Consider the following 25,938-nt stretch of genomic DNA (forward strand, 5'->3'; position numbering starts at 1 on the left):
GGCACCTCAGTAGAAAGGTATTTTCACACTGTTTTTACTTCTGTCAAAAAAAAAATCATTCGTGTCCCAATTTATTTATTTTTTTCAAATACCAACAAACTTAATTCAACTTTGAATGACGTTCGTTCATCCTACCTTTCTCTTTCATCCCCTGAATGAGTTTATTAGCAAAGAAATAAAAAGGGTGAAAAAATACCTTTCCACCGACACCTCCTAAGTCTAAATCAGAAGAGTTTAGGCTCAGTTATTCAAGTTTTTCTTATACCAATCTTTGAAAAAAGTTAAAAACCAGCATCAAAAATCTCATCACTACGATTCCGTTCAAATTTTCTTTTAATTTTTTTTAAATATTTTTATGCAAATTTTTTAAGCTTAAACCGTTTTGTCATTTGAGGGGATTTAAAAAAAAAAAAAATTTTAAGAAACTATTTTTATTCATAAAAAACTCCATTTTTGGAGGTATTTTGAAATTTGTCCAGCTCACTTAAATCTTAATATTTTTTCGAAATATTTTGGTGCACGTCTTAAAATATAATAGATTTTATAATTCCAATGGAAAAATAGTACCGATTGTTTTTTTTGTATGGGGAGTGATGCAGTCTAATGTACATACTATAAAGTACAGTAGATGTATGTATCTTTGTATGTATGTGTCAGTACGTGTTTAAAAAATAATATATATGTATGCTCAATATATCAACTACCGAATTTCGCTAACCCACAAATCGAGTGCATAAAAATGTGCATACTTGACGGGAAATGAAAAATGCTACGCCAGCAATATATTTTAAATATGAGCGCTTAAACATTTTTTTTTTCGTGTTGGTATCAACTAAATGTAGAAGTGCTTATGTATACTAACATGGCACAATTACAAGGTGAAGTAATAAAATAGCTTTCTCGCTTTATTTTCTGTCGTTTGGCTATCTTAAGCTGTCTTTACACGGGTCGATTTCTGTCGACTGAAAAATCGACTATTGCAATTATACTGGCCGATTTTGGTTGAACGACAAAAATCGACGCGTGTAAAGGCAGCTTTGTTATGCAAAATTTTAACGGCAAATTTTCAAATAAGAAGTGTCAAATCAATATAAAGTATTCTTCTGTCTCTTATTACTTCACGGGGTATAAAATCGCATTAAACATTTAAAAATTGAAAGAAAATTTTCTATTTAAAATTCAAAAAGCGGTAAAAACTTCCTATTAACTAATTGTCTAGATACTAAATTAATTGTGTTTTTCTCTCTCCATTTAATTTAGCGCTTTGCATGATTGTCGCCTGTGCCGCCTTTCCTTTCGGCTGGAATTCAGATGATTTTCGCAAAATTTGCGGCCCTGATGCGAATCGTTTTGAACTTGGTCTCTGCGGCATTCGCTGGGCCTATCCTCTTGCCATAATCGGCTGTGTCGATGGTGTGGTCCTGGCCACGCTCGCTTTCATACTGGCCACGCGACATGTTCGCTTACAACCTGATCCCCTCTATCAGAGTTCGCTCTACAAAGGTAAGTTTAAATTAAGAAGAAAAAAAATGAATGAACTTCGAAATCAAATTTCTTTCATTTCATACCAGGCGAGATTAACAACGCTTACATTACAGACGCAGTCAGCTTGGCCGGCTCACGGAAATCGCTGAATCTGCAGCCAATTTTGCTGGTGGCGCCGCCGCACAACATGCCCGCCAACGGCGATGACACGATATCACAATTCTCCTCGCGCACACCCAACCATCGATATCGACCCGACTACCCAATGCATCAGTTCTGAGGTTGGCTCCGCGTCTCCTTGGTCTCGTGTGATGAACATACATACTTTGTGCTGCCGACCTATTATGTGATTTGTGATCTTTCGTGTGTTTGATATTTTCTATTTTCCTGTTTTGTGTGCTAAGGATTTTCATTTCCATTTGACTTCCTAAATGCAGGTTTTTGTGGACTGAAAGAAAAAAAGTAAAATCAAAACCTTGTAATGAAAGTTGTGTCGCACTCGACGGCTACCTGTATATAGCTACGGTAAATAGGAATGTAATTTTATTGTATGTATTTTTAATTTGTAAAATGTACAATAGAAAATAAGCGTAATCCTAAATAAATTATTGTCTTTATCTGTGCGAATGGAAAACTTGATGGATGCTTTCGGATGAAAGTAAGTGGCTGAGGTGCGGAATTCGTTGAATAGTTCCGTGTTTTGAATGTAGCGAATCGTGTCTCATCTAATGGGTCTTTCGCTTTGATCACCAAACTAGACTTGGAAGCAACATGAAAAGGACTATTGCTCCATTGAAAATATTTCTAGATTTGGCTGGACAACGAAAGTATGAAGAATAATTAAAATTTTATACGTCGCGTCTTTGCGGTTGGAACGATTAACTACCGCCACTTTGCAACTTTAGGGGAATCGAGAAGCGGATGTCTAGCCACTTAGAACAATCGCACAAAATAAGATGTATGTATGAAGGTACTGACACCGAGAAAAAACTTTCTAGGCAGCTTTTTATCATGGACTGGCTATTATCTTCTTAAACAACGCCTAGTAATATTTTAATGGACGGAGACGATGGCTCTAAGCCTAAGAACCAGTCAGTTTGATTTGGCTTACAAATCACGATATCTGACTGGATGCTCACTTTTCACCTACATTGTCGGTAATTAAATTTTTTAGCTCAATAATGTTACGACCTATACGTTTGAAACCAGTCGGCCATTGCCTGACTTTCTCCTCTAACCATTTAGAAAATTTCGCTTTCAGGCTTTCATTTGTACCAGCCCAGCCAGCCAAAGGCGGAGCGCTCCTAATATGGAGTGAAAAGGGACTCCCTCAGCAACGGAGCGCTCCGAGTATGGAGCGAAAAGGGACTCCTTAAGCAACACCTCGTAGGAGCGTTTTCGGAGCGCTCCGAGTGTGGATTGAAAAGGGACTCAAAGTGTTTTTTTTTATCTTGTTTTTAGTTTTTTCGCATCTAGTCTATAAGATTTTTTATGTCATGGTCTGAAAAAATTTTAAATCAATTGAATTTTTACAATGAAAAAAAAAAATAATAATAAAAATTCTATATTAAAAGTGTGAAATTTTGGTAAAAATTTGTTGACTTTTTTATAATTTTTGCACAAAGCTTGAAATTATTTATTTATATGTTTTTTTTTTAAGAATGAACAATATTTTTATGAGAAATTACTTAAAATTTGTCAATGGCTGAATTTCTTTATTCATTCTGAACGTTTGGAATAAACTTTTTTGTTTACTTATTCTTTAGAACGTTCCTGATGATATGTTAACATATATTTCAAACACATTCTGTTTATTCCGGCTGTGAAATGAGATTATCCGGAATGTATAAAGAAATGCAGCCAATATTTGGCGGTCTTATAATTATGCAACGCAGTGTATGTTAAACCTTTTTCTGTAATTTAGTGTTTTTTCAATAAAAAAGAGAGATAAAAGAAAATTATTGTAATTATAATTATAAATGAAATTATGAGTATTTTCAGAAACCGTAAAGCCTCCTTTTCGGTCTATTATTGGAGCACTCCCAAAACACTCCATCTAGGTTATTTCGAATGATTTTAGGAGTCCTTTTCACAAAATCATAGCCGAATTGGGGAGTCCGTACGGTGTCTTTGCGAATTATCTAAGGGAGCTTTATGGGACTACGAAATCACTAATTTAAGGAGTCCTAAAGGCACACTTTTCTCATGTATATTGAAAGGGCACTTTTCTCCCGCGGATATGCTCCTTTGGGACTCTTTTCGGAGCCTCGCTAGGAGCATCAGCGCTCCGCACTGGGAGTCCTAGTGCACCCTGCGGACTTCGTTGGTTGGCATACGCACCTATGTAGTTAGAACTCCTCCATGTTAGGTCACCCTTGTCCACATGTGGCCTACTCTTGGACAGCTGAGCGCATAGTCAGTTTAGCGATATCTGGGAGGGAACCTCGGAGGCTCGCCAAGAAGACTTAACTGGGCTAGATTCAATGCTATCTCGATTCTCTTTCACGATATTTGTATCTGTAGGCCACCCTGTCTTTTTCGTTAAAAACACCCTGTTCTCTAACTGCTTAGCCAAGTGCACAACCGGTGTCGCTCGTGCATTGTTAATAACACGGAAGTAGTACTTCCATTTGAAGCCGGAAATATTTGTAATTTCCTCTCTTTACAATTATCGATTTCATCTATATTTAGGCGCTTGCATTACTTGAGCCGGTAGATTGCTAGCAAATGCAAAATATTAAATGATTGAATGCATGCACGAGTACATACATATGTACATATTTATAAAGATATTATTATGGTCCGTAATTGTAGTTGTAGCAAGCTTTTATAAAAAGAAAGCCTTAATTTACAATCATATTTTACAACTTAATGGACACACTCGAATCAGGTTTCAATTAAAACTAGGCTTGGGGAGCTTTTGAACTAAAGAGCGAAAGAGTCAGCTCTTTTAATTGAACTAGTTCATTAGTTGGTTCATTAAAGTGAACTAAAATTTTCTGTGGCAACACTCCAATGAAAATTTAAATGTAGTTTAAATACATTTGGCTTTCTTTTTTTCGTTGTAAGGGCATAAAGAAACAACTGATCAGAACTTGCGCTAAAAAGACATTTTATTTCATTGAATTTTCAATGTTTTGCATCGTTTAGTGCAATTTGTCTAAAAAATAAATACTTGAGGTGAGTTTTTCAGATTTGTTGTTTAAAAAAACACTTTCGGTGTCAGATGTCTAAGCGAAGCGCAATTCGATCGCATTTCGTAGGTAAAATTGAAGAAGAGAAAATGAAATGCAGGTACTGCCGAGTTTCGATAAGCATTGATATATAAATATGTATATACTTTTTTAAGTCGGTTTTTTTTTTGCTAAAAATTACTTGTTTTTTCGACATTTCAATGGTCCTCTGCAATAACGACACAATTCAGTTGTCTTTATTCGTTCGTCTTTCTTCAAAATCACGAAAGGATATTTGGATTTCCTATGGCGTTTCAAATTTCCATGAAAGCCACCAAATTTCATGATTCAATGATCCGATCTAAACCAGATTAGTATGGGACCTCTGAGACACTACCTTTCCGATGCAAAAAGAATAATCGAAATCGGTTAACGTGGTTCAAAGTAATGCGGTAGTATACATAAAAAAAAGCAAGTACGAGCAGCGCCCTCGCCAACGCGTAAAGGTCCGTAAATCTTTCACAGAATCTTTCTCTCGCAAGCTCCAAGAGCTGGTTCATCAGATGTTTTCATTGTCCATGCCTCCGCGCTATACACCAGCACAGGCATGATGAGTGACTTATAGAGTGTGATCTTTGTACGACGAGAGAGGACTTTACTTCTCAATTGCCTTTTCAGTCCAAAGTAGCGTTTGTGTATGCCTTTAATACATGCATACATATGTATTTACTCTTATGTGTGTATGTACATAAAACAAAGTATACATAATAATAATAATAATATTTTTTTGCGCTTACACTTTTGCTAAGCGTTTGGCCGAGCTTCTCCTTCAATTTGAACGGCAACTGGTTTTCATGAGGAGCTTTTTCATGGAAGAAATACACCCGGAGGTTCATTATTGATTGCCAGGGGCGACCGCCGTTAGAAACAACTTTTTCTAATTTAGTTGTTGCTCGGACCAATAATAGAACCCAGGTCCTACGGAGTGGTAGTTCGCAGCTCTAATCACTCAGCCGCAGCGGCTGCGGAATGTATATACATACGAATAAACACAAAATGTACAACCGAATATTCCAATAATTTTTATCCTCATAGCATACCATTGCACATGTCCATATGTATGTCCAATAAATGTATAAAATGTATGTATGTATTTAATATCAATGTCCATACATGAGGACTTGTTATAGCACTTATTAGGCATAAAAAATCATTTAGCACCAACTGGCGGCTATCAAATATTCGTATATCGAATAATTTGCAGTAACTTTATGCTTCCGATTACCGACGGCCGAATCCATTATTTAAGCATAAAAAGAGTGCTGAAACATTTCGCCAAATCACGGATAACTCGCCACAATAAAAAAGGAAGGAATGTTGAATTTCGTTTATGATTGCCATAAAACCCAATAAAAATATTGTATATCAAAGTAATTTGCTACCGCACAAACGGCCATTCAACGGTACTCTGTGCGCTACTACAGCTCGATAAACCCCACCCCACCCACTGCGGAAGACTTCATTCATTCGATGAAAACCAAAGTATGCTGCGCTTCGTGAAAGCAATAATGGAATGGCAGCAGAACTTTATCGGAAACAAAACGGCAAATTTCCTTGCCATAAAGTCACAATTGGAAAATGCCGTCGACAATATGTTGCAGCGCATAGTATAATTTCCTGCCGATTCCTGCCAACGAGCCATCATGGCGCTCCCGGAATTGAACAAAAGGAGGAGGAGGAGAGCAAGCGAAGGCGGGCAGCAATCGAATACGAATTCGAAAAGTTCTCATTGGGCCATGAAAACGAAAATATCGCCAGTAAATAAATAACCTGTACAAAATGCACCGGAAAATACGGAGAACCACCGTCCGCCGACCCAACCACGCAACCAAACTGATGCTTGAAATACAATACCGGCGAACGGCAAACTTCGCCGAATTGGGCGATGCTGTCGTTCACCGTTCGCCCAGCTATTTCCCCTACTTAAACAGAATTAGAGCGGTAGCGAAAACAGCTGATCCCATTTGGTCGCCTTTATGATTTGGGTGACCATATTTAGAAAAAACTAAACCATATTTAGAAATGAGGAAATGATAACAAATATAAATGTAAAACAAAGAAAGATTTTTATAAATAATTTGTTTCAAGCCAGATTTAACAAATCTGCACCTATATTTTTCAAACAACAAAAAAAAATCGTCTTTAGGTTGTTTTCTTTTAAAACTTTGAAAGCAAAAAAACAAATACGGCCACCTTTGGCAAGTACAGCTGTCATCGCCCAGCAGGGCGATAGAAATAAATCTATCGCCATGAAACGCCGCTAAGCGAACTTCGCATTTCGCTTTGGCTGTGTTCAATTTCATATGCTTGCGGGTGTTCTAATTTTGACAGCGCGAATTTCGCTGTGGTGAGTTCGCCGTTCGCCGGCATTGTATTTCAGCTATGAAGTAGAGCGACCAGCGAGCGAGCTATTCAGCCAACTAACTTACCAAGTAAGCAGTACAGAGCAATCAAAGAAGGCAATGCTTAGCAGGCGTTTAGCAGCTAATCGAGTGGGTGGTTGTTCGCGCAAAGGTATGGCAAAGAATGGGGAAATGTGAGCTCAAAGCCAATTCCCAGGGTGTGCTCTTATAGGGGAGTGTTATGGATGTACAAATGTATGAATGCATGTTAGTGGCGTTGTGTGTGTGGTGTGTGTACGTGTGCGTGTGCGTGTGCGTGTTCGCTTCAATATTGAGTGGCGTCAGCTTGTTGCCCACTTAGAATATTTTAACGCATTTCTTTCGCGTTGATGGAATTTCTTATGAATTATACAAGAATATTAAATCCCCCGTCATATATATGTACATATATACACACATACATTTGCACATGGATATGCTCACATACATATAAAAAAATGGCTTGCTTATAACCTGCAGGAAAATTCATTGCTGTCGAATTGATGGCCGCTTATTTTTTGTCCGTTCAAAGCTGAGGAATGAAAGGCGCTTTAAGTAGAGGTTTACAATACCAGAATGAAGCTGGAGGATGTAATTTTTGAAACATTCTTCTGTTCACAAAAATCAGCTTGGGCTGAATGCAATGGAAATCTTACAAATTCTGACATTTTAAGAGAAAAGTACTTCAAAAAGAAGCTCTCCGAGCTCCAAGCTTACATAGTAAACTTTATTAGAGATCGTAGCGGAAGATAGCTTACCTTTGCAGCTAGCCTTTGGCTACAATGGTGTACCCGAAAAGTAGATGCGATGCCGTAGAGACACCTGCCGAATCGCAAAAGTTTGCTGATCTTTCGCCCTTAATTCCAGAAGTTCCACGGGGACAACCCAAGTAAATGCACTCACAAAAACATTCCTTGATGCTAGGAACAAAGTATATTATTCTAAGCAATGCAGTAGTCTTCACACGACGTCACAGCCGACATTTGCCAGGAAAGCAATTAACTTCGTCTTAACAGCACTTACACTGAGGAAATTTACTTCCTCAAATTAATGACACACTATTTTTAGCACGAACCTGAATTAAGGAAAAACTTCTCACATTGAGTAAATTTTTCGTAATATTTAGGAAAAAACAGTAATTCTAAAATAAGGAAACTTGTTTCTTGTTCTGTTCTTGACATACAATTATTTAATGGTTAGTGCATTTTTCCTGTTTCTCCGTGGGCAGTGCTGCGTTGGTTAGGGTTACCAGACCTAAAATGCTGCAAGGGGTACAGATAAGAAAAAATTGGGGGTCCTGGGGCACAACTGATAGAGAGAAAAGGGTATTTTTCGGGGGACAAATAAAACTAAATTTATTCAACAAAAAAGGTATTTATTCGCTTATGCAACAACAAAACCGTTCATAAATAAAAATTTAATATCATTTGAACAAAACAAAGTTACACTGGCGATCAAAACTTAGTGCATAGGGATTTTACCTGAAGTATTTACCATGTTTGTCAAGTAAATTTTTTTGTTATTTTTTATGAAAATATTTTCATGCTCTAGCCAAAACCATACAATTTATTTAAAATTTCAAACTTAATACAAACTCTAGAAAAAATGCAACAAAATTTCCATAAAATTTTTGGACTTTTTAATCTTAATTCTGGGATATGCAGTTACATGGCTTATGAAAATTTAGTAAAAATAAGTGCAAGTTTTACGCGGCTAAAAATCGCATAGATTTCTGATACTTTTTTGCTGATGGCTTTTCCCATGCGAAGAGTTTGAAGAAAATGCGCAAGACCGTTTACAAAAAAAATATAAAAAAAATAAAAAATAATAATAATGAATAATAAATAATAAAATAAATTGCCTGTGAAAGTAGAACAATGCAAACACGCTTTAAGCGAAAGCTGAACGATTTGGGGCAAAAATGGGGGACATACGCAACCTTCCGTAACAAAAGGGACAAAAGGTCAAAATGGGGTATGTCCCCCCAATGGGGTGCATCTGGCAACCCTAGCATTGATTGGTCGGACCATGTTTTAGAGCTTCGTAAGTTGGGTCTTAGGTGTTTCCCCATTCCTCGGTCTAGCAGGCTTGTAATTTTTTTCCGCTCACTGACATCATGTTTTATGCGCTCACTCCTTATTTGTAGTAAACCAGTTTACTAAAATACTTCAAGTTTTGATTTAAGAACGTATCTAACCTCTTCAGTTTATTCCCGCAGGGACTCAACTCTCGTGCTTGCTTGTATGCGTGCGACCTCATAACCATAATCTTGCTTGCATTCGAAGGATTCACTCCCGCCATCACTTAATATGAGCAACGACAAGCAGTGGCGCTTTCAATAATAAACATTTTTTATTACATCCGCTCTGGAGATATTTTAATTCCGCTGGTCGTGAGTTGCTTTTTTGCTGTCGACTGTTTTCCGCATTTTTTTTTCCTTGGCGGTCGACATCGCTGTTGATGATGTTGGTGGTAGTGGATTGTGAGTGGGGATAAATGGTTGGCCTTCGGAGAAAATCTTATAATCACCGCACGCACTTCCGCGCCACCTTTTGACGGAATTGAGATGTTTGCATTGAATGGAGCAACTGCCGGCCGTCCGTCCGACTTGCTAGCTGCGGCCCTTTGCATCTCATTTATGCCACTAGTGGTGGTGGCATGTGGCTTGTGGCAGGTGGTATGGGCATATACAAATAATTTGGGGCGAAATTGTTATTGAAATTACCGACTATCGAAATCAGCTAACCAATCAACTCCTCATTTGGCGGTTCAATAAAATGGCTAAGCGTTTCGGCAATTGGGTGGTTGGTTGGTTGACTGCTGATGCTGGCATATTTTGGGTGTTTGACATTCAGCAGGAAAGTTTTATTATTATCGTTTATTGAATTGTGGCAATTATGTAGCTTATTGTTGATAAATGGAATTGTTTAATTGCAATTAATTTCATATCAAGTTGGGATTGCGCAGTTCGATATCAAGAATGAACTCAATGTGTATGGAGGTTTAGAAGTTTTAGTTCGAAATTTATTATATCCAAGATCCAAAGCCCTCACATTTTCCTCAGAAATCATTTACGTTGCTGTGTCATATAAAAAAGAGGAGCATGATGAGGGACTTTTAGACCCTAATTTTTGTTCGTCGAGAAAGAGATCAATTGCCTACTCTAGAGGCACCTCTAGACCCTTTTTTTAAGCCAAAAATGCTGGACTGACGGCCCTGATGTTGACGTAGACGTTGCTGATATCATCTGCTTCATGTGTTTGCTTTAAATGGTGCCGCTGCCTTTCAGCTAGGCAACTCCTACTACTATTTCCCACATCAGATTGAAGAAATCGCTCTAAAGTGTGTCAAGCGAATGAGCCTTAGGCTCGTCTCTATACATTATTTCTTCGTCAAACACGGCACTCATGTCACCATGCGAAAGCAGTCCTTTTAGCCATACAATTGTTTGTGCAGTTAAGGGCATAATGAACCAATCAGCTTAAACCATAAGCTGGCATATTTAATTATTACGTTAGTAAGAATATTTAAGTATGTAGAAAGCAAAACTGCAAAAACGCACGCCAGCGTAATTATCCCCGATAACTGTATTTGTTAAAATTAAGGGATAAATATTCAAGTATGTGGCAACGAACGAAGACCCATCCCAACCGTTCGTCCATGCAACATCTGCTGTTGACATATTCCATCTTTCCTAGAGAAATGTCGAAAGAGAGATTAAAATGATATCCGTGATTTAATTTATTTACAACACTTGCGTAATTAATTTTTACAAAAAGAAATTTCATCAAATGACCACTTGAATTAACGAAGTCGATTAACAAAAGAACTTAAAAACAAGAAAGCTTTTCTATAACAAAAAAAAAAATTAATTCACATCAACATCATTAAAAACGCATAGACACGTAGCTTAACTTTTGATTGCGCAGAAATACTTAATGGTTTATGTATATCGAATGGTTTGAGAGCGTCGTTGAATCATATTTGCCCAAAAAAAAAAAATAAAAAATTCCTCACTTGTTTTCATTTATATACTCGAACTTGCAAACTTTCAAAAGGATCCAGAAAGAAATGATTTCACAAAAATGCTCCTACATACATCTTCCCTTTCTATGTACAAAGCTTGCGTTATGGACAAATGAAGTGTGTGAGCCGCTTTTCCCGTTATTTGCTCCGCATGCATATTTTCATCTACTTTTTATGTCTCTTTTGATTTCATTTTCCCTCTGCTGCGTCAATTGTTTGGCATTTGTTTTTTTTTTTATTTTACAACTTCCGCTCCATGCTGAGAGGTCAGTTGAATTGTGTGTGTAATAAGAGTGGCGCTGCTGCGGTCCTTTGTGCGCCAAAAAAAAAAAAAAAAAACAGCATAGTCCTTGTATCGTGTCGTATTGTACGCCATTTTTCTGTGCCACTGATTGCTCCCACCACAGCACAGCACACACTACCTTCTACACAAATGTATGTACTGCGAATCCACTCAGCTTTGGCCGCTTTGATTTGCTCCGTTGAAATATGATTTACGAATTTTTAACTTGTGCCAGCCAGCATATTTCTTCAATTCACTTCGGAAAATTACGTTCGCCGTTTGGCATTTCTTTTTTTATTTGCGAAATCTGTATTTTCTTTTCCTTGCCCAGGAGTACTTTTTCATTTTCATCTGCAAAGTTGGTGAAAAGGCCCTTTGCCGCAGTGGCCAGCAGCGCCATATGTTGTCGCGCCACATGGCGATCGAGCGCGAGCGATGTGTGGTGGGCATTGGATGGAGGCGGGCGAGCGGTCAGTAGCAAGTGGGCGGTACAGAGTGGTGCAACCAATCGGGTTGTGTATGTGTGTGAATGGGGTCTAAATACTTGAAACCGTGATTTGCAGCACTTCGTGAGTGAGTGAGCGATGCCGCGCGCTCCTCTAGCGACCCTGTGCCCCTCGGCCCCTTTGGTTATATTGTGTGAAACTATAATTTGAAGGAACTGTGAAATGTTTTGAAGCTTTTGATTGACGTTCCTTTTTGATGTTTACAATTGTTTGTTTTATTACTTTTTTCGTTGTTTTCTCGCTTAGCTGTTCGCTTTAGTGCCGATAAATTAACTTTTTTACGCAGTTGACCACTTTTTTTGGTGTGTGTGTGTGTGTATGTGTGAGTGTGATTTTTTCCGTTTTCTACTGTTTGTAGTTGAATGAGAATTATTGTTTCTCTAAATTTTATATATGATGCACTTATCAACTTCAGCTAAACTCAGGAGCAGGGGGGCAGCTATTTGAAAACTTAACAAAAGTGAACCCAATTTACGACTTGTTTTTTTTTTTCTTTAACAGAATTTCTGGGAATTTTAAGATGAAGAAAAACTTTGTTTTTTTTGCATACAAACGCACACATGAGCCATATATGTATGTGCATACATCCACACATACATATGTGCATTCATACATACATACATACATACATATATCAGCTGAAGGGAGGAGCGCCCGTTGAAATGTCTGTGGCTTTGTGAGTGGAGAAATATTCCATTTTCATTTTATGCAATTTCTGTTTCTGACATTCACTTAAATGGAAACCTTTAAGGCGTAAAACTGCACTTTTCATAAAGTTGCAAAACACAAAATGCAAAACTTTTCAGGTGAATTGGATTTTTTTTGTTTGTTTCAGCAATGACAATGTATGTAGTTGGCTGAGATTAAGAGAAAATTAAATATTGTATTTTTCTGTTGTTTTGCAACAAATAATATTGTATGGGCCACATATTTTATTGTACGATAAATTGCGTCCATTTTCTAGAATCTAACTGCAGTGATATTAGTAGAACTAATAGAATGATTCGAAAATATCAAAACTAATGTCATTGTTACCTTTTAATTATCCTTTTTTAGTTCTTCGAAGAAGGCAATGAGACGAAAGCCTAAATAGCATTGGAGCAGAGAAAAAGTTCAGAGGAGGACTTCGAGGTTCCATCAAATCTCTGCAGCAAAGATTATAGATGCTCTTTATTGTTTGAAAATCTCTGGGTTCCGATGCCATTCCAAACCGAGCACTCAAAGTTATCTCGAGAGCGAACTCAGAAGTCTTTACCGAACTAAATATGGGACGGCAGTGATTTTAGTCCTGCTACCTAATTCAAAGGAACACAATCTACTCTCCTCAACACAAAGTTAGGAAATGAGACAACTTTCAAGAACTAGCTAGTAGGGACGGGTAAATGCGATATTCGAAGCTTCGAGATTCGAATTTCAATCAAGTTTTAGCTTCAAAATGGCGATTTTTGGAAGCGAACTTTGTGGTGCTAAAATTCGGCTAAAATCGAGTTTTTCTAGAAAAAATGGAATTCCGTCTTTATTTGTAAAAAATAAACTGTGCTACTTTCTTCTTTGCAAGCCATACAGATGTTTTTTCGATCTGATGCATCGATGAAATATTTCACACAGGAGAGTTCGATATACGCAACAGGCCGATTAAATTTGACATTCGCGGCACCTTCTCGCACTTGGCTATTTTGAGTAATAACTCAACGACAGCGCCAACTGTCGGGTTAAACTGTAAAACTAGATCATCCAGAGACCCACTCAAACAGAGACAAAAAATTTCGTTAAAATCCGGACACCCAATCAGGAGGGAGGTTTCCATAGTTACGAGGCATTTATTATTTTTTAGTTCTAGTATATTTTCCTAGTTTGAGAATAAAACCCTCTATTTTCGAATTTTAAGTATAAAAATTTATTCGCCTAAAACAAAAAAATTCGTTTCACAAATATTGCATTTCGACGTTATTCCTCAATACTTTGCTTAAGTTTAAATTCAATTGACTATGCATAAAATATGTACACACATATAATATTTTTGTATAAAACTTTAAAAAAAATCTAAACACTTAAAACTGCTTATGAATAATAATCTGCTCTCATTTTTGTGTCGTAAAAATGACTAGTGAAATAAATTTGAAAAATAAGCTTTTAAAAATATATTTCCATCTTACAACAAAATGTCTTTTAAAACTAATCAAATTAACAACTAGTTAAGTCTAAATGTAAGAGTAATGGAAGATCCCCGCACATACAAAAATAGTATATCAGATTATGTGTGTATGTTTGTGTGTGTGTGTACTTAGTATATATGCATACGTATATATACAATTATATATGTATATAAATATCTGTATATATGAAAATATCTACGTACAAAAATTTAAAATTAGTTGAATTTGGTTTTTGGACAATAACAGTAAATTTTGGTTTTGTCGCAGCAATTTGTGTTTCATAATTTTCCAAAAGTCAAAAATTTTTACAAACTATTGTACTTATGTATGAATGTAAATATGTGCTAGAATTTCGCAAGGTTTAGTCTCAAAATTTTTGTCACATCTTTTAAATTTATTGAGTCTATTTCATATTCTTTGATTAAAATTTGTACAAATTCCATTTCCATTTATTACCGAAAATATGTTTTTATTAATTTTTAACAGAACGCTGTCTGTCTGTCTGTCTGTCCGTATGCAAGTGCGCTGAAATCGTTGCGTTGCGGTTCGTTTGTCTGTATGTGAATATTTGCGCACTTAAGCTCAACTATGTTTACCACTAACCCTGGAAAGTCGCTTACATATATGCATAAGTAGAGTAGGTATACGTAAAGGAAGAAAAAATAAGAAAAGAAAAGCTAAACACCGCACTATATGTATGTACAGTGCCGAACAGAAGTATTGGCATAGTGAATTTTTCGCAATATATGCAAAGTTCTTTATTCTAATTTATTTTCGATAACTTTTTATAAAAATATTGTTCATTCTACTCCAGAAAATATAATAATAAAATCTCTAAACTTTGTGCAGAACTCAGGAAAATTCATTAAATTTGCACACTAATTTGCCACTTTTTATTCCGATTTTTTAGAAAAATTCTTGCGTGAAAAAAAATTACCAAAAATTCACTCGACTTTCTAGCTACTTTAAACTTGCACTTTGTTATACTAAATTTGAATAGGCTATACAACTGCATACTTTGAATTTTTTTAAAAATCTGAATAAAAAGTTGCAAATTAGTGTGCAAATTTAAAGAATTTTCCAAAGTTTAGAGATTTTATTATTATGTTTTCGGGAGTAGAATGAACAATATTTTTATAAAAAATTATCGAAAATAAATTAGAATAAAAAACTTAGCATATATGGCGAAAAATTCACTGTGCCAATACTTTTGTTCGTCACTGTATATGTAGTTGTGTACATACAATACCAACTTCAAGTTCCTAACTAAATATGAAATTGTTGAAAAATTAGAGCTAAAACGCACTAAAGCCTGCAGACTCACGCTCACAAAGAGTCACACACAAAGAGAGTTAAACAAACAAACAGCTAATCCAACAAAAAGTATTTGAAAAATTCAACTCAAAGTCACTACACTAAACTAGAAACTCCTACGAAGCAATAACTTAAATCACATGTTCTTGTTTTTGTTGTTGTTATCATCTTCGTTGTACGCCATTTCCTTATTTAAATATACGACACACACGCTCCTCGAAATACATACATACATACAAACATACCATAATTCACATTCATAAATAATTCTCACACTTGACTTAAAAAAACTACGAAATTAAAAACTAAATTCGAAAGACGATCACTCAAACGTATGTATGTACATGTGTGTGTGTGTGTGTGTATGAGACTCGATTGATGGATCGTTCAATTTCACTTCACTTGCTGGCGAATACTATGAACTATTCGTCATAATCGGTATCGCATCCTCTGTGTCGTCCAACAAGTCTCCCGGCATCGTCTTCAGCAGCGTATAGCTGTCGCGATGCATGAATTTGTGCTGATGCTGCGCAATAAAGCTGCTGCCGCGCCGCAATGAACGGCGACCCATTTCCAGAATCTCCAGGGTGGGATCGCGCGCGAACACGAAGTTTTGGTAGGCACGCACGAAGATAAACACAATGGCGAACGCGCCGCCAAAGATCATCAGATACGAGGAGATCGGTATGATGATGGGCGCGAATACGGTGGCCAAGTAGATCCACCGACGGATGGCTGGCGTTAGCTCGGAGATGCCCTGAAAAGGTGGACATGTTTGAACGAAATCGAATGCAAAAATAATTGTGTGTATAGAATGTCATAGCTATGGTGTGTAGGAGCAGCTCAAATGACTCGATTACTAAACGTTTGAAGCATTAAACGCCGTAGATATAACTATGTACATATGTATGAGTGATGAAGCGAAGCGATACGTGAGAGGTCTCTTCAAAGCTTACTTCTTCTAGCCACATGATGGGAAACACAAAGTCCCGAAAATCCTTAACCGGATACACATCTTTCGCTCGTGTCACCTTGAGATTGAGTTGAATGCGTACTTTGCCTTCGAGTGGAACACCCAATTTCTGAAGGAAACCAGAGAGTCATTTACTAGGACAGAATCAAATGACTTGTCCTTTGAACACTTTTTACTCACCGATTGAATTTTGAAGTATGTTTCATGTACGCTCTTATTCGGTTTGAGTCCCACTACCGAGTCCAGCAACGACTCATCGGCTTGGTAAAAATGTGGATTGGATATATAGACAGGCGCACCGTATTGGCAGGGACTGATATTTTGTAGTCCTTTCTTCGCCTCGTAGTCACTTGGATTGAAGCATTCGTTTTCAGGGTTCTTCGAGGAATCGCCGTAAGAATTCTCCGGCAAGATGTACAGATCAGCGCCGATGCCTAAATATTTGCAAGCACACATACATACATACATACGTTAGTGTCCAAGAATAGGTCACACTTACCATCTTTTTGTACGCCTCTTTGGTACTGCAAAGGTATGACGCGGCACAAATCCTTGTCGTAGAGGTACACCATATCCGATTTTGTTATGTCGCGCGGCGGAAAGAAGGAACCTTCCGAGGCGGCTATACGATTGCAGGGTGGATTGTGCCAGTGCGGTAAGTGATCGAGTCCATTGAGGCGATCTATGTAACCGAATTCTTCCATGCCATGGTGTCCCGTTTTGATTGTTGAGACTTCGGTTAGTGTGCCATTGCGCTGCATAAGGAATCGATGAAGTTATTAGTCGAGCATTAAGATCTTGTTTTTGCTTACCGCAATGAGCAATCCCATACGCTCCATTGGACGCAAATGTTTTGGATAAAATCGATGCGCAAGGCTAACGAGCGCGTCATCGTAGCCAAATACCAACTGATCGGCAGTCACATTGATGAAAGGCTTGAACTTGGCTGCTGTTAGCACCACAGAAATGGTCTTTGATAGCAGGTAACCTAGTTTTGGACTGAGACTAGTAAGAGTCTGCGGAAGAAGAACGAAGTAAGCGATTGCATGTATTTAGAAAATGTATTATTTAACTAACCAATAAAGGAATATTAGGTGTGACTATCGGAGTATTCTTGTCTATGCTCAATTCGGGAACGAATTGTAGAATTTTCTTGTGCTGATATGACACTGTTTGATTGTCGTAGAAATGTACATTCACCTTCTGCATGTCTTCTCTGTAATATAATTATGAAAGAAGAAATAGAAAACACAGTTATTGTTCGCATAGCATAGGATTATTAACAAGCGATTTTTAATCAAAAAACACAACCAACATCGATGCTCATAAACAAATTTAGTAGTACCGCTAGTTCGTTAACGATCCAACGATAGGAACTTCACGAAATTCGTAAAGGACCACCCTCGATTCCCGTAATGCCACTTTTTCAAGGGACCCAGTGAAGATTAAACTATATGCTGGCGAAGAGATTATATGGATTGTCGGGTTTCTTGAAGGTAGTATACCGATTTAGTTGTTACCTATCCAAGGAAGGCGAGTTTTAATCGAGCTGGGCCAGTTACGCTTACCAGCCTCGTCGCCATGTCAATTGCAAATATCTCAGCCAAATATATGCTGCATCTAAGTTCCTGGTCCAGTGTCCATTCTGAAGCCATATTTAAGGACCAGGATCTCGTAATCACTTAGAGCGATACCAAATTCTCAGTAACTTCTGTCGGGAAAGTAGATTTCGAAATTGCGGCTAAAGGTAACATTCGTCATTTGATAATCGTAACTTCTGTACTCTACCCCGGCTTTGTTCAGAATCGAAGCTTGGCTCCTGCCACTTATAGGCAGACTTTTAGATGGCCCAAATCTAAGGCACTTTAGCCCACCACAGCTACACGTTATAGGAAAGAACAGGCCTATCGCCGCATAGTTTTCGACTTGGGAGTGTCGATGGACAAAACCGTAAATATCTCGATAGGAAAAAGATAAAAATATGCAAAAATATGAGTTAAAAAGCTGACCCACGAGAGAAAAAAGTGTCATCATAAAATCATTATATTCAAACCCCCAAAAAAATTTTACTGAAAAATGAACTTAAAAAAAAATTAATACTCTGCTGGCCAGCGCCAACAAAAAAATTCAATCGAGGTATTAAAATTTGTTGTCAAAAGTTGACTAAAAAGTCTTTTAGATGCTAATTTTTTCAAATGCAAAGTTGCGTCTAAATTTTTAGCTTTTGAATCAGATTTTTCAGAATTTTTTTCTGGGTATGGGGCATTTCAATGTGACGAGCAGCGTTGCCTTGAGGTCCAATTGGACCAAAATTGGTAGCTTGATTCTCCGTTGGTAGCTTGGTTGGTTTGATGAAGCAAAAATGTTTTGAAAACTTGCGGCGGGTGGGACAATATTTTGTGACGGGTGGGAAAAGTATCTTTTGAGGACAAATATTTCGTTAGTCAAATGAAAACTAGTCGTTTGATAGAAAAAATTTCGAATATACTTTGTATGGAAGGGAATGCGATAAAAAAAATTTCACTTTATTATACTAGAATTTAATGCACTACAAAACTGCATAGATATTCAACAAAACTCTGAAAAATCTGATTAAAAAGTTGAAAATTTAGATGCAACAACTTTGCAATTTAGAAAATGGGCATCTAAGAGATTTCTTAGCCTGCTTTTGACAATAAATTTGCATTGTTCGGTCGAATATCGTCAAGAAAAGTGCATAAAATCAAACACCAAATTTTTTTTCTTGGAGCTAGCCAGCAAAGTATTCATTATATTCCGAATGTTAATTTTTCAACCAAGTTTTTGAGGTTATATAATGGAACTGCTTTTTCCTTGTAGGCCATTATGGCAGCTTTCGAACCTACATTTTTCCATTTTTGTATCTCAAGTGTTGAGTTGACCCGGGCTTGAACCCAGGCCCTGCCGAATGGTAGCGCGCACTGTTAACCACTACACCGCAGCGACAGCTATACCCATTACATTATCTTCGGCCATAGCCCCCAGTCTTTTCCCCAATTGTACTCTTGCAGGTGTGGAGTGCATTGAGCGCTTGCCTTCTTCCTTCTCCGCTCTGCAATATCTATTTTCCAGAAAAACTTAGGGTCGCGAATAACTTGCTTCAAACATGAAAAATTTGCACCTTGTGCTATAATAGCCGATAAATACATTTGTTTGTATGAATGTATGTACATCAAAACTACAACACAATGCCTTAGTGCTGCCAAAGTCAAGGTAAGTCACTCAATGTTTGTGACTTGATTTATGCAATCGCCGATCGCAGTGTTTGCCTAATTCAATGCATCAAAGCCGTTAACCCACTATTTATTCACAGGTACTGTGTGGTTCATCACACAATAAGTTGAATGTCAAGTTCACCACTAAACTAAGCAGCAACAGACTTCATTCACCCTGCACGCTGATGTGATGCTTAGGCTCAAAGGTGCGGTGCGGAAATTCCCATATTTATTTACAATTGCTTTGCTCTTCAAAGATCTGTTTAGTTCCGTTGCCGCTGTAGCTATTCGAATTTGTGTCTACATATTTGTTGTTGTTTTTGCTGTGGTTGTCTTGTGTAGAGGTAAGTGTAAATTAAATCTAATCACGCATTTCTACATTCAAATATGTATGTATGTATTTATTATTGTTTACACTCGCCTATTGTCAGCTTTTGTCAGCGTTTTTGTCTGTGTTTTTGTGCATTTGTCATCTAAACTATCTCTCAGCTCGATTTGTCTGACAGTCATACATATATGTACATATTTATTGTTTGTTTTTGTGTCGCTGATACTTGGCTGCGGTTTTCGTCTTATTTCTTTTTTTGTTCCTTTTTTTCTGTCTTTGACGTTTCAAGTGCGACGTCACTTTTCATTCATCGTTTAGGCGCTACCGCATCATAAAAATATTTGATGTTGTGACGTACCGCCAGTGTAACCGCCCCATTATGCCGGTGACAAATGAAAGAAGTTACCCATTTACCTGTGGTTAAATACTTTTAGTGCCGCCTGTAAAATATTTTACGAGTTTACCTTTTTAATGTTACAAAAAGTGTACGCAATATTTATGTCTCAAGGTTTTTACTGACACTTTAGTATCGTGCGGGTGAGGAGATCCAAGTGAACAGAGGGGAGTTCACAAGACCAATTTTTTAGTAGCATAAGTCGTTCAACTAAATAATGATATGATTCACCTCGATTTGAGGATAACTTTGCTTTGGGTATGCAATTTTATCAGTACGATTATTTAAAGGCAGAGCGCTTAGGGGCGCAAAGCTTTAGGATCCTTGATTTGTGTGAAAAAAGCACACTGAGTTTTGCATGAGAAGCTCGGCCAAGAGACCGAAACGTTATTGCCAAATATCCGTACATACACTTTCACCAATGTGTGTGTGTGTGCATGCACATATGTATGTACCCTGCAGTGAAAAGCCAAATCAGTCAGCCAACTACCAGTTCATTAACTAGTATATGCTAAAGAGATAGCATAGTAGGACATCGCCATGTAAAAAATACCAGACGCTAACATGAAAAGGGATGTAACGAGAAAACGAGTTGGGCTGAAACGCAAACTGGTAGAATTCTAGTTCACAACCAGTGTTGCCAGAACTTTTTGGGCCGACCGGCTAGATTGGCAAAAAAAACCGCTAAAAACGGCTAAAATATTTTAGTGAAAATTCACATGCTTTATTTAAATAAATCGCAAGAAACGAAAGACTAGTTAACACCATTAATTTATATCGAGTGTATATTCCTCATCATCAAATGAATCACTATTGTATATTAAGAGATCGTCATTAATTTTAAGAGATCGTCATCTACAGTAAAATTATGGCAGCAGTTTTCTTCGCGTTTTAAACCGTATCTTATATATAAAATAGCGTTTAACGTTTTAACGCACATTGGATTTCTTTGCTTAGTTTTTATTATATTCATTGAACTAAATATTCGCTCTACTTCTGCATTACTTATAGGCAAAACAAGAAAACTAAAAACTAGGTTGGAAAGGTCAGCAAAAGGGTTTTCTCCTAGGGCATTTCGAAATTGATAAACTTCGGCCCAAAATTTTACAGTTGAGTCTAAATTACTCCAGGTATGTAACGTTAACCGTAGCCATTGCATCTCTATGGATGTTATTTCGTCAGCATTATATTTGTGTTTTTGTTGCTGTAGTTGAACAAATACTTTTGGTTTAATTACTCTTAATGCATTTCCAACCGAAAAAAGTCAATTTTTTTAGTGTGGCAATATTTGCAGGGAGGCGTTGGCGTAATTTCTTTATTAAAGTGATAATAAAATAGCGACCATTTTCTCGAATTATTTTCTCGGCTTCGTGGTCAAAAGCGTTTTTGCTTACTTTTGTTTTTAAATACTCTTCAAAACTGTGATAAAACTGAAGAAATGGAGCAAGGTATGGTTCCAACGCGGAGCATATAGGATCAAATGTGTCCGCGCTAATAACCACTAGAGAGCATTGATGCGAAAGTAAAACATTGAGTTCATTAAAAGTCTTCATTGGGTCTGCATTATTGCTTTCGAACAACTTGTTTACTTTTTGCACCTGAAAATTAGGCAAATAGTAAAATCCATATATGCAATACTCCTACACTACAGTACAGATATATCAATAAACACGTACGAAAGAAAAGGAACATACCATTTATAAATAAACATGTACACAACACATCTACAAAACCGGCACTCAAGTACACAATACATTGACAAATCAGTACTAGACTGTCTCGCTTTGATTTCGGAATGCTTACACATTGAGATGTTAGCTTACTATCAATATAGAAGTATTACATATATGGTAAAATCGGCTAAAAACGGCTAACTTTTTTTTACAAACCGGCTAACAAATCGGCTGCCGGCTAGATCGAATTTTCTCCGGCTAGTTGCTATCAAAACTGGCTAAATCTAGCCGGAAAACGGCTAAAATGGCAACGCTGTTCACAACTAGCAGCTTTCCCTGCCGGGTATCTACACACATTTGTTCTAATTTTAAAGACACGCGTATAACATATTTATGTATGTGTGTATGTATATCCCAAATAAAAGATTTTGTTGCTGCCTGTTGGATGTTGATACTGAGGTTATCAGAGTTTTCATGTTGGCACTACTCAAATCTGAACCTCGCCCATGCGAACGGGAAAGAAGAGAAAAACTACAAAATTTTTATAACAAATCGTTTGAACTTTTAGCGCAATAAATTAAGTTTTCAACGAATAAAAATATATAAATAAATAAAAACATTGCTGGGGTAGTAAACGTTTTAATCCACTTGATATGGTTCAATTCTAAAACGTATGTAGTATAAATATGAGTTAGACGAATAAAAATTTAATAACTCACTTTATTGCTAACAATATGGCATAAGTGGCTTCAATTAAAAAAAATAAATGTGATTTTACGTCTACGTTAAACGCACGAATCGCTTGAATTATCATTTTGTATTCACTATGTAAACTGCTCTGATATTATATATGTATAGATGAATATATTATTTCGCATTAGCAATTATGGCAAAGGAAACTTTTCACGTTTGAATTTGCTGAACTTTGTTCCATTGAGGTGATTTACTTACGCACAGACATTTTATATAACTTTTTTTTTTTTTTTTGAGTAAATTTTATTCAAAATAAAAAGCATTTGAAAAAACCTTGTAAATTAAGATTTCTTTCCGTAAACAAATTAGTTACTTAATAAATCATTTAATGATAATATCTTAATTGTCTAATCATACCAGATCTAAACAGCCGCAATTGTGGATCGTAAAAAAACATCAATTAAAATAAATGCACACATATACACATATCTATGTAGATAAGTATCTAGAAAAGCGATAGAAAACTCTTACCAAAGTACACAATTAAGGACGTCAATCATTTAAAAAATAATTGCTTATTGTACATAACTGTCATAACTGACCGGATAACGGTAGCAACTGTACATCAAATAGAAAGCTAATACCTGCGGAAATTCAAGATGAAAGTCACTAGTTGAAATGTCTGAATGGCAAGTGAGGCGCTCTTCCGATTTGTGACGGATGTGGTGTGGCGGATGTGGGCATGCCAGCTCCAGTAAACTAGTCTTATGACAAAAGAACGTCCTAGAAGCGACGCTTAAAATCCAATGAGGTTGTTTTTTTACACAAATAAGATTTTTACTCTTAGAACATATTTTTAACAAACACATATTTATTTACATTAATGTATGTCTGAATTTCCAATAGTTGTTGTAAGTCTCTTTTCCTGTCCACTTAAAATACTATTCATCATTTATTGGCTTTCACAGCTTTATTTTTTTGATTCAAATTTATTGATGTAGTTATGTTTTCAACAACAATTAAAAATAATTTTTAACCTATTATCGATTTAACGCTTTATTTATATTAAAAATTTTGTATTCACAAATGAAACAATTTATTGCCGCTTAATAAGGCGTGCATAATTTTTGTAGGGCCGGAATGACCTTGGAAAGTTAATTGGAGTTCAATGGGTAGCAATAGGACGGCTAACGAGTGGCGGCAGTCATTACTCATTTAAGTCTAATCTTGCAAATTTGAGGCCGTTTTTTTTGTCAAATTTGTTGTGCCTCAGAATAAGTTGGAAAATACTTTGGCAATTATTTACTTGAAATAGAGGTGCTTTCCATACTTAAAATTTTACTTGCCTGATTTTTTCAATGGCAATGTGGCTATAAAATAATGTTTCAGTTGAGAATAGAAGAATATTGATGCAATTGTTATAATAAAGCAGAATGCTTTATCGCTTTATCATCCAAAATTTTTAATACATATTTTTCCACAATAAGTTTTCACTTAAAACGGCCTCAAGCTCATAAAAATTGTTGAATATAATTGTTATAAGGCCATAAAATAACAAAAAAACATATAAAAAAATGATTGAAAATTATTTGATATGGAGAAAATAAGCGACACCTTCTATGAACAAATTTGCCAAAAAGTTAAAAAACTGCATACTCAACTTTTTTCTAAAGAGTGTAAATAAAACGTGCAATTTTCGGATGAAAATTCGCAGAACTTCTTAAATTTTGCACAAGCTTTGCGGTTTTTGTTGTAGAATCAACTATATTTTTTATAAAAAAATAGCGGAAAAAAAAATTATAAAAAAATAGTTACCCGTATTGCGAAAAAATCTCTGTACCTAAACTTTATTGACTGACTGTGCATACACTAAAAAAAAAAAGTTGTCATCAGGACGCTGCTATTTAGCCATCAACGTGAAACTTTCGAGTATCTATTTCTCCTCATTAATCATCTTATCTAAATGATATTTTTCGTGCTTACACTGACAAATTTTTCGTTGTTAATTGAAACCAAAATGACTATACAGGTCTCAATTTGATATTGTGAAGGGTAAAACTTGTGTTTTTTCTCATCAAATTAATAACTAAAACACACATCCAATACTTTTCAATATACTTTTTGTATTATTAATTAAAGTTTCATTTTAACACAACGCGTATTAAACCCATAGTGTTGCTTTTTTTAAGTGTATATATATTTAAAACAAAACAGATCAGATCAGATGCATCGTGAATCCGGATTAATATTGCCGCCTGTCTATACTAAGATTGCTCGATAATCATGATCATGCTTAAAATAACGATTATATCCTAGAATTGAATTTAAGCTTTATTCAAGGACTTTTACGCTTTAATTTAAAAGCTCTCCATGTCACATGATCTCGGATGGCAAAGGGCCTACATACATTGACATCCGATTTTCCATGCAAAATTAAGTAAGTTTACAGGATTTACGTGGTTACGAGTCATTTACACGTTTATATGAATTGCCCTAATATGTTTTTTTATAAGTTAAGAAAAAGACATTGACAGAGGCATTAAATGAAATTTTACTTTTACTTGATTCGCTCTTAAGCGTATTTAGTTGGCACGAAAACCATTCTTGCAAAATAGTACTTATTTATTTGTAGTAAACAATTGCATTTGCACATGCCAGTAGGTATGAAATATTTTATTTATTGCAAAATGCATTGCACTTTTAATTAACCCGATTTTTTGTTGTTGTTGCAGTGTGACGATTCGTGCTTTCTGCGCTATTAACTTCTTCAATAATGCAAGCTGAGCACTTTTTTATTTGTTAAAATTTTCAAAAAGTTTCAGCGGAAAGCAGAAAGTCAGCGAAAAATGCATGCATGTACATATGTATGTATGTGTGTAAAAGAAAAAAATAATCGCAATAGTCATTTCGCTTATAATTGCATTTTAATAACTAGCACTCTAAAAAGCCGAAATATTTAGGTAGAGAGGATTGGCCATTTACCCAAAATGACAAACCGGCATTTGAGCGGCATTTGAGCTTTGCTTATGCTCAGGCAATTGGTTCAATTGACAGAAGCGTGACGACAGAAGCCGAAATAAAATTTAGTCATTAACAAAAAAAAAGCAACATATATATTTGACTTGAAATAGAAGATGGTTTTCTCATAACAAATTTAATATTATTTACATATATATATGTAGTTAGAAGGAAAATAAATATCCAAATAGTACGTACTATTTATTTTAATGCCATTAAAAAGCAGTTTTAGGTAATTATTT

The 25,938-nt window shown here is 36.2% G+C and overlaps 2 protein-coding genes across 9 annotated transcripts in view; one reads left to right on the forward strand and one right to left on the reverse strand.

Annotated features, from left to right (window-relative positions):
* The window catches only part of LOC118748031 (LHFPL tetraspan subfamily member 3 protein-like), a 73,426-nt gene extending 71,312 nt beyond the window's left edge, over positions 1 to 2,114 (forward strand). For 7 of the 8 annotated variants that reach the window (XM_036482316.1, XM_036482317.1, XM_036482311.1 and 4 more), the window contains 2 exons: positions 1,261 to 1,503; positions 1,572 to 2,114. In XM_036482316.1, the coding sequence (XP_036338209.1) occupies positions 1,261 to 1,503; positions 1,572 to 1,765 (437 nt within the window). In that variant the 3' untranslated portion in view covers positions 1,766 to 2,114. The remainder of the gene's footprint in view (positions 1 to 1,260; positions 1,504 to 1,571) is intronic. The other variant, XM_036482318.1, reaches the window with a different exon arrangement.
* Positions 2,115 to 15,235: 13,121 nt separating this feature from the next.
* The window catches only part of LOC118748033 (lysosome membrane protein 2-like), a 120,945-nt gene continuing 110,242 nt past the window's right edge, over positions 15,236 to 25,938 (reverse strand). The window contains exons 5-10 of the mRNA XM_036482322.1: positions 17,435 to 17,573; positions 17,170 to 17,373; positions 16,857 to 17,112; positions 16,538 to 16,791; positions 16,341 to 16,466; positions 15,236 to 16,141 (exon numbers count right to left, since the gene is read on the reverse strand). Coding sequence (XP_036338215.1) covers positions 15,800 to 16,141; positions 16,341 to 16,466; positions 16,538 to 16,791; positions 16,857 to 17,112; positions 17,170 to 17,373; positions 17,435 to 17,573 — 1,321 coding nt within the window. The 3' untranslated portion in view covers positions 15,236 to 15,799. The remainder of the gene's footprint in view (positions 16,142 to 16,340; positions 16,467 to 16,537; positions 16,792 to 16,856; positions 17,113 to 17,169; positions 17,374 to 17,434; positions 17,574 to 25,938) is intronic.

This window comes from Rhagoletis pomonella, unplaced genomic scaffold (assembly GCF_013731165.1).
Source record: "Rhagoletis pomonella isolate Grant_MI unplaced genomic scaffold, Rhpom_1.0 Rhpom_scaffold_00012, whole genome shotgun sequence".
NCBI classification, from domain to species: Eukaryota; Metazoa; Arthropoda; class Insecta; order Diptera; family Tephritidae; genus Rhagoletis; species Rhagoletis pomonella.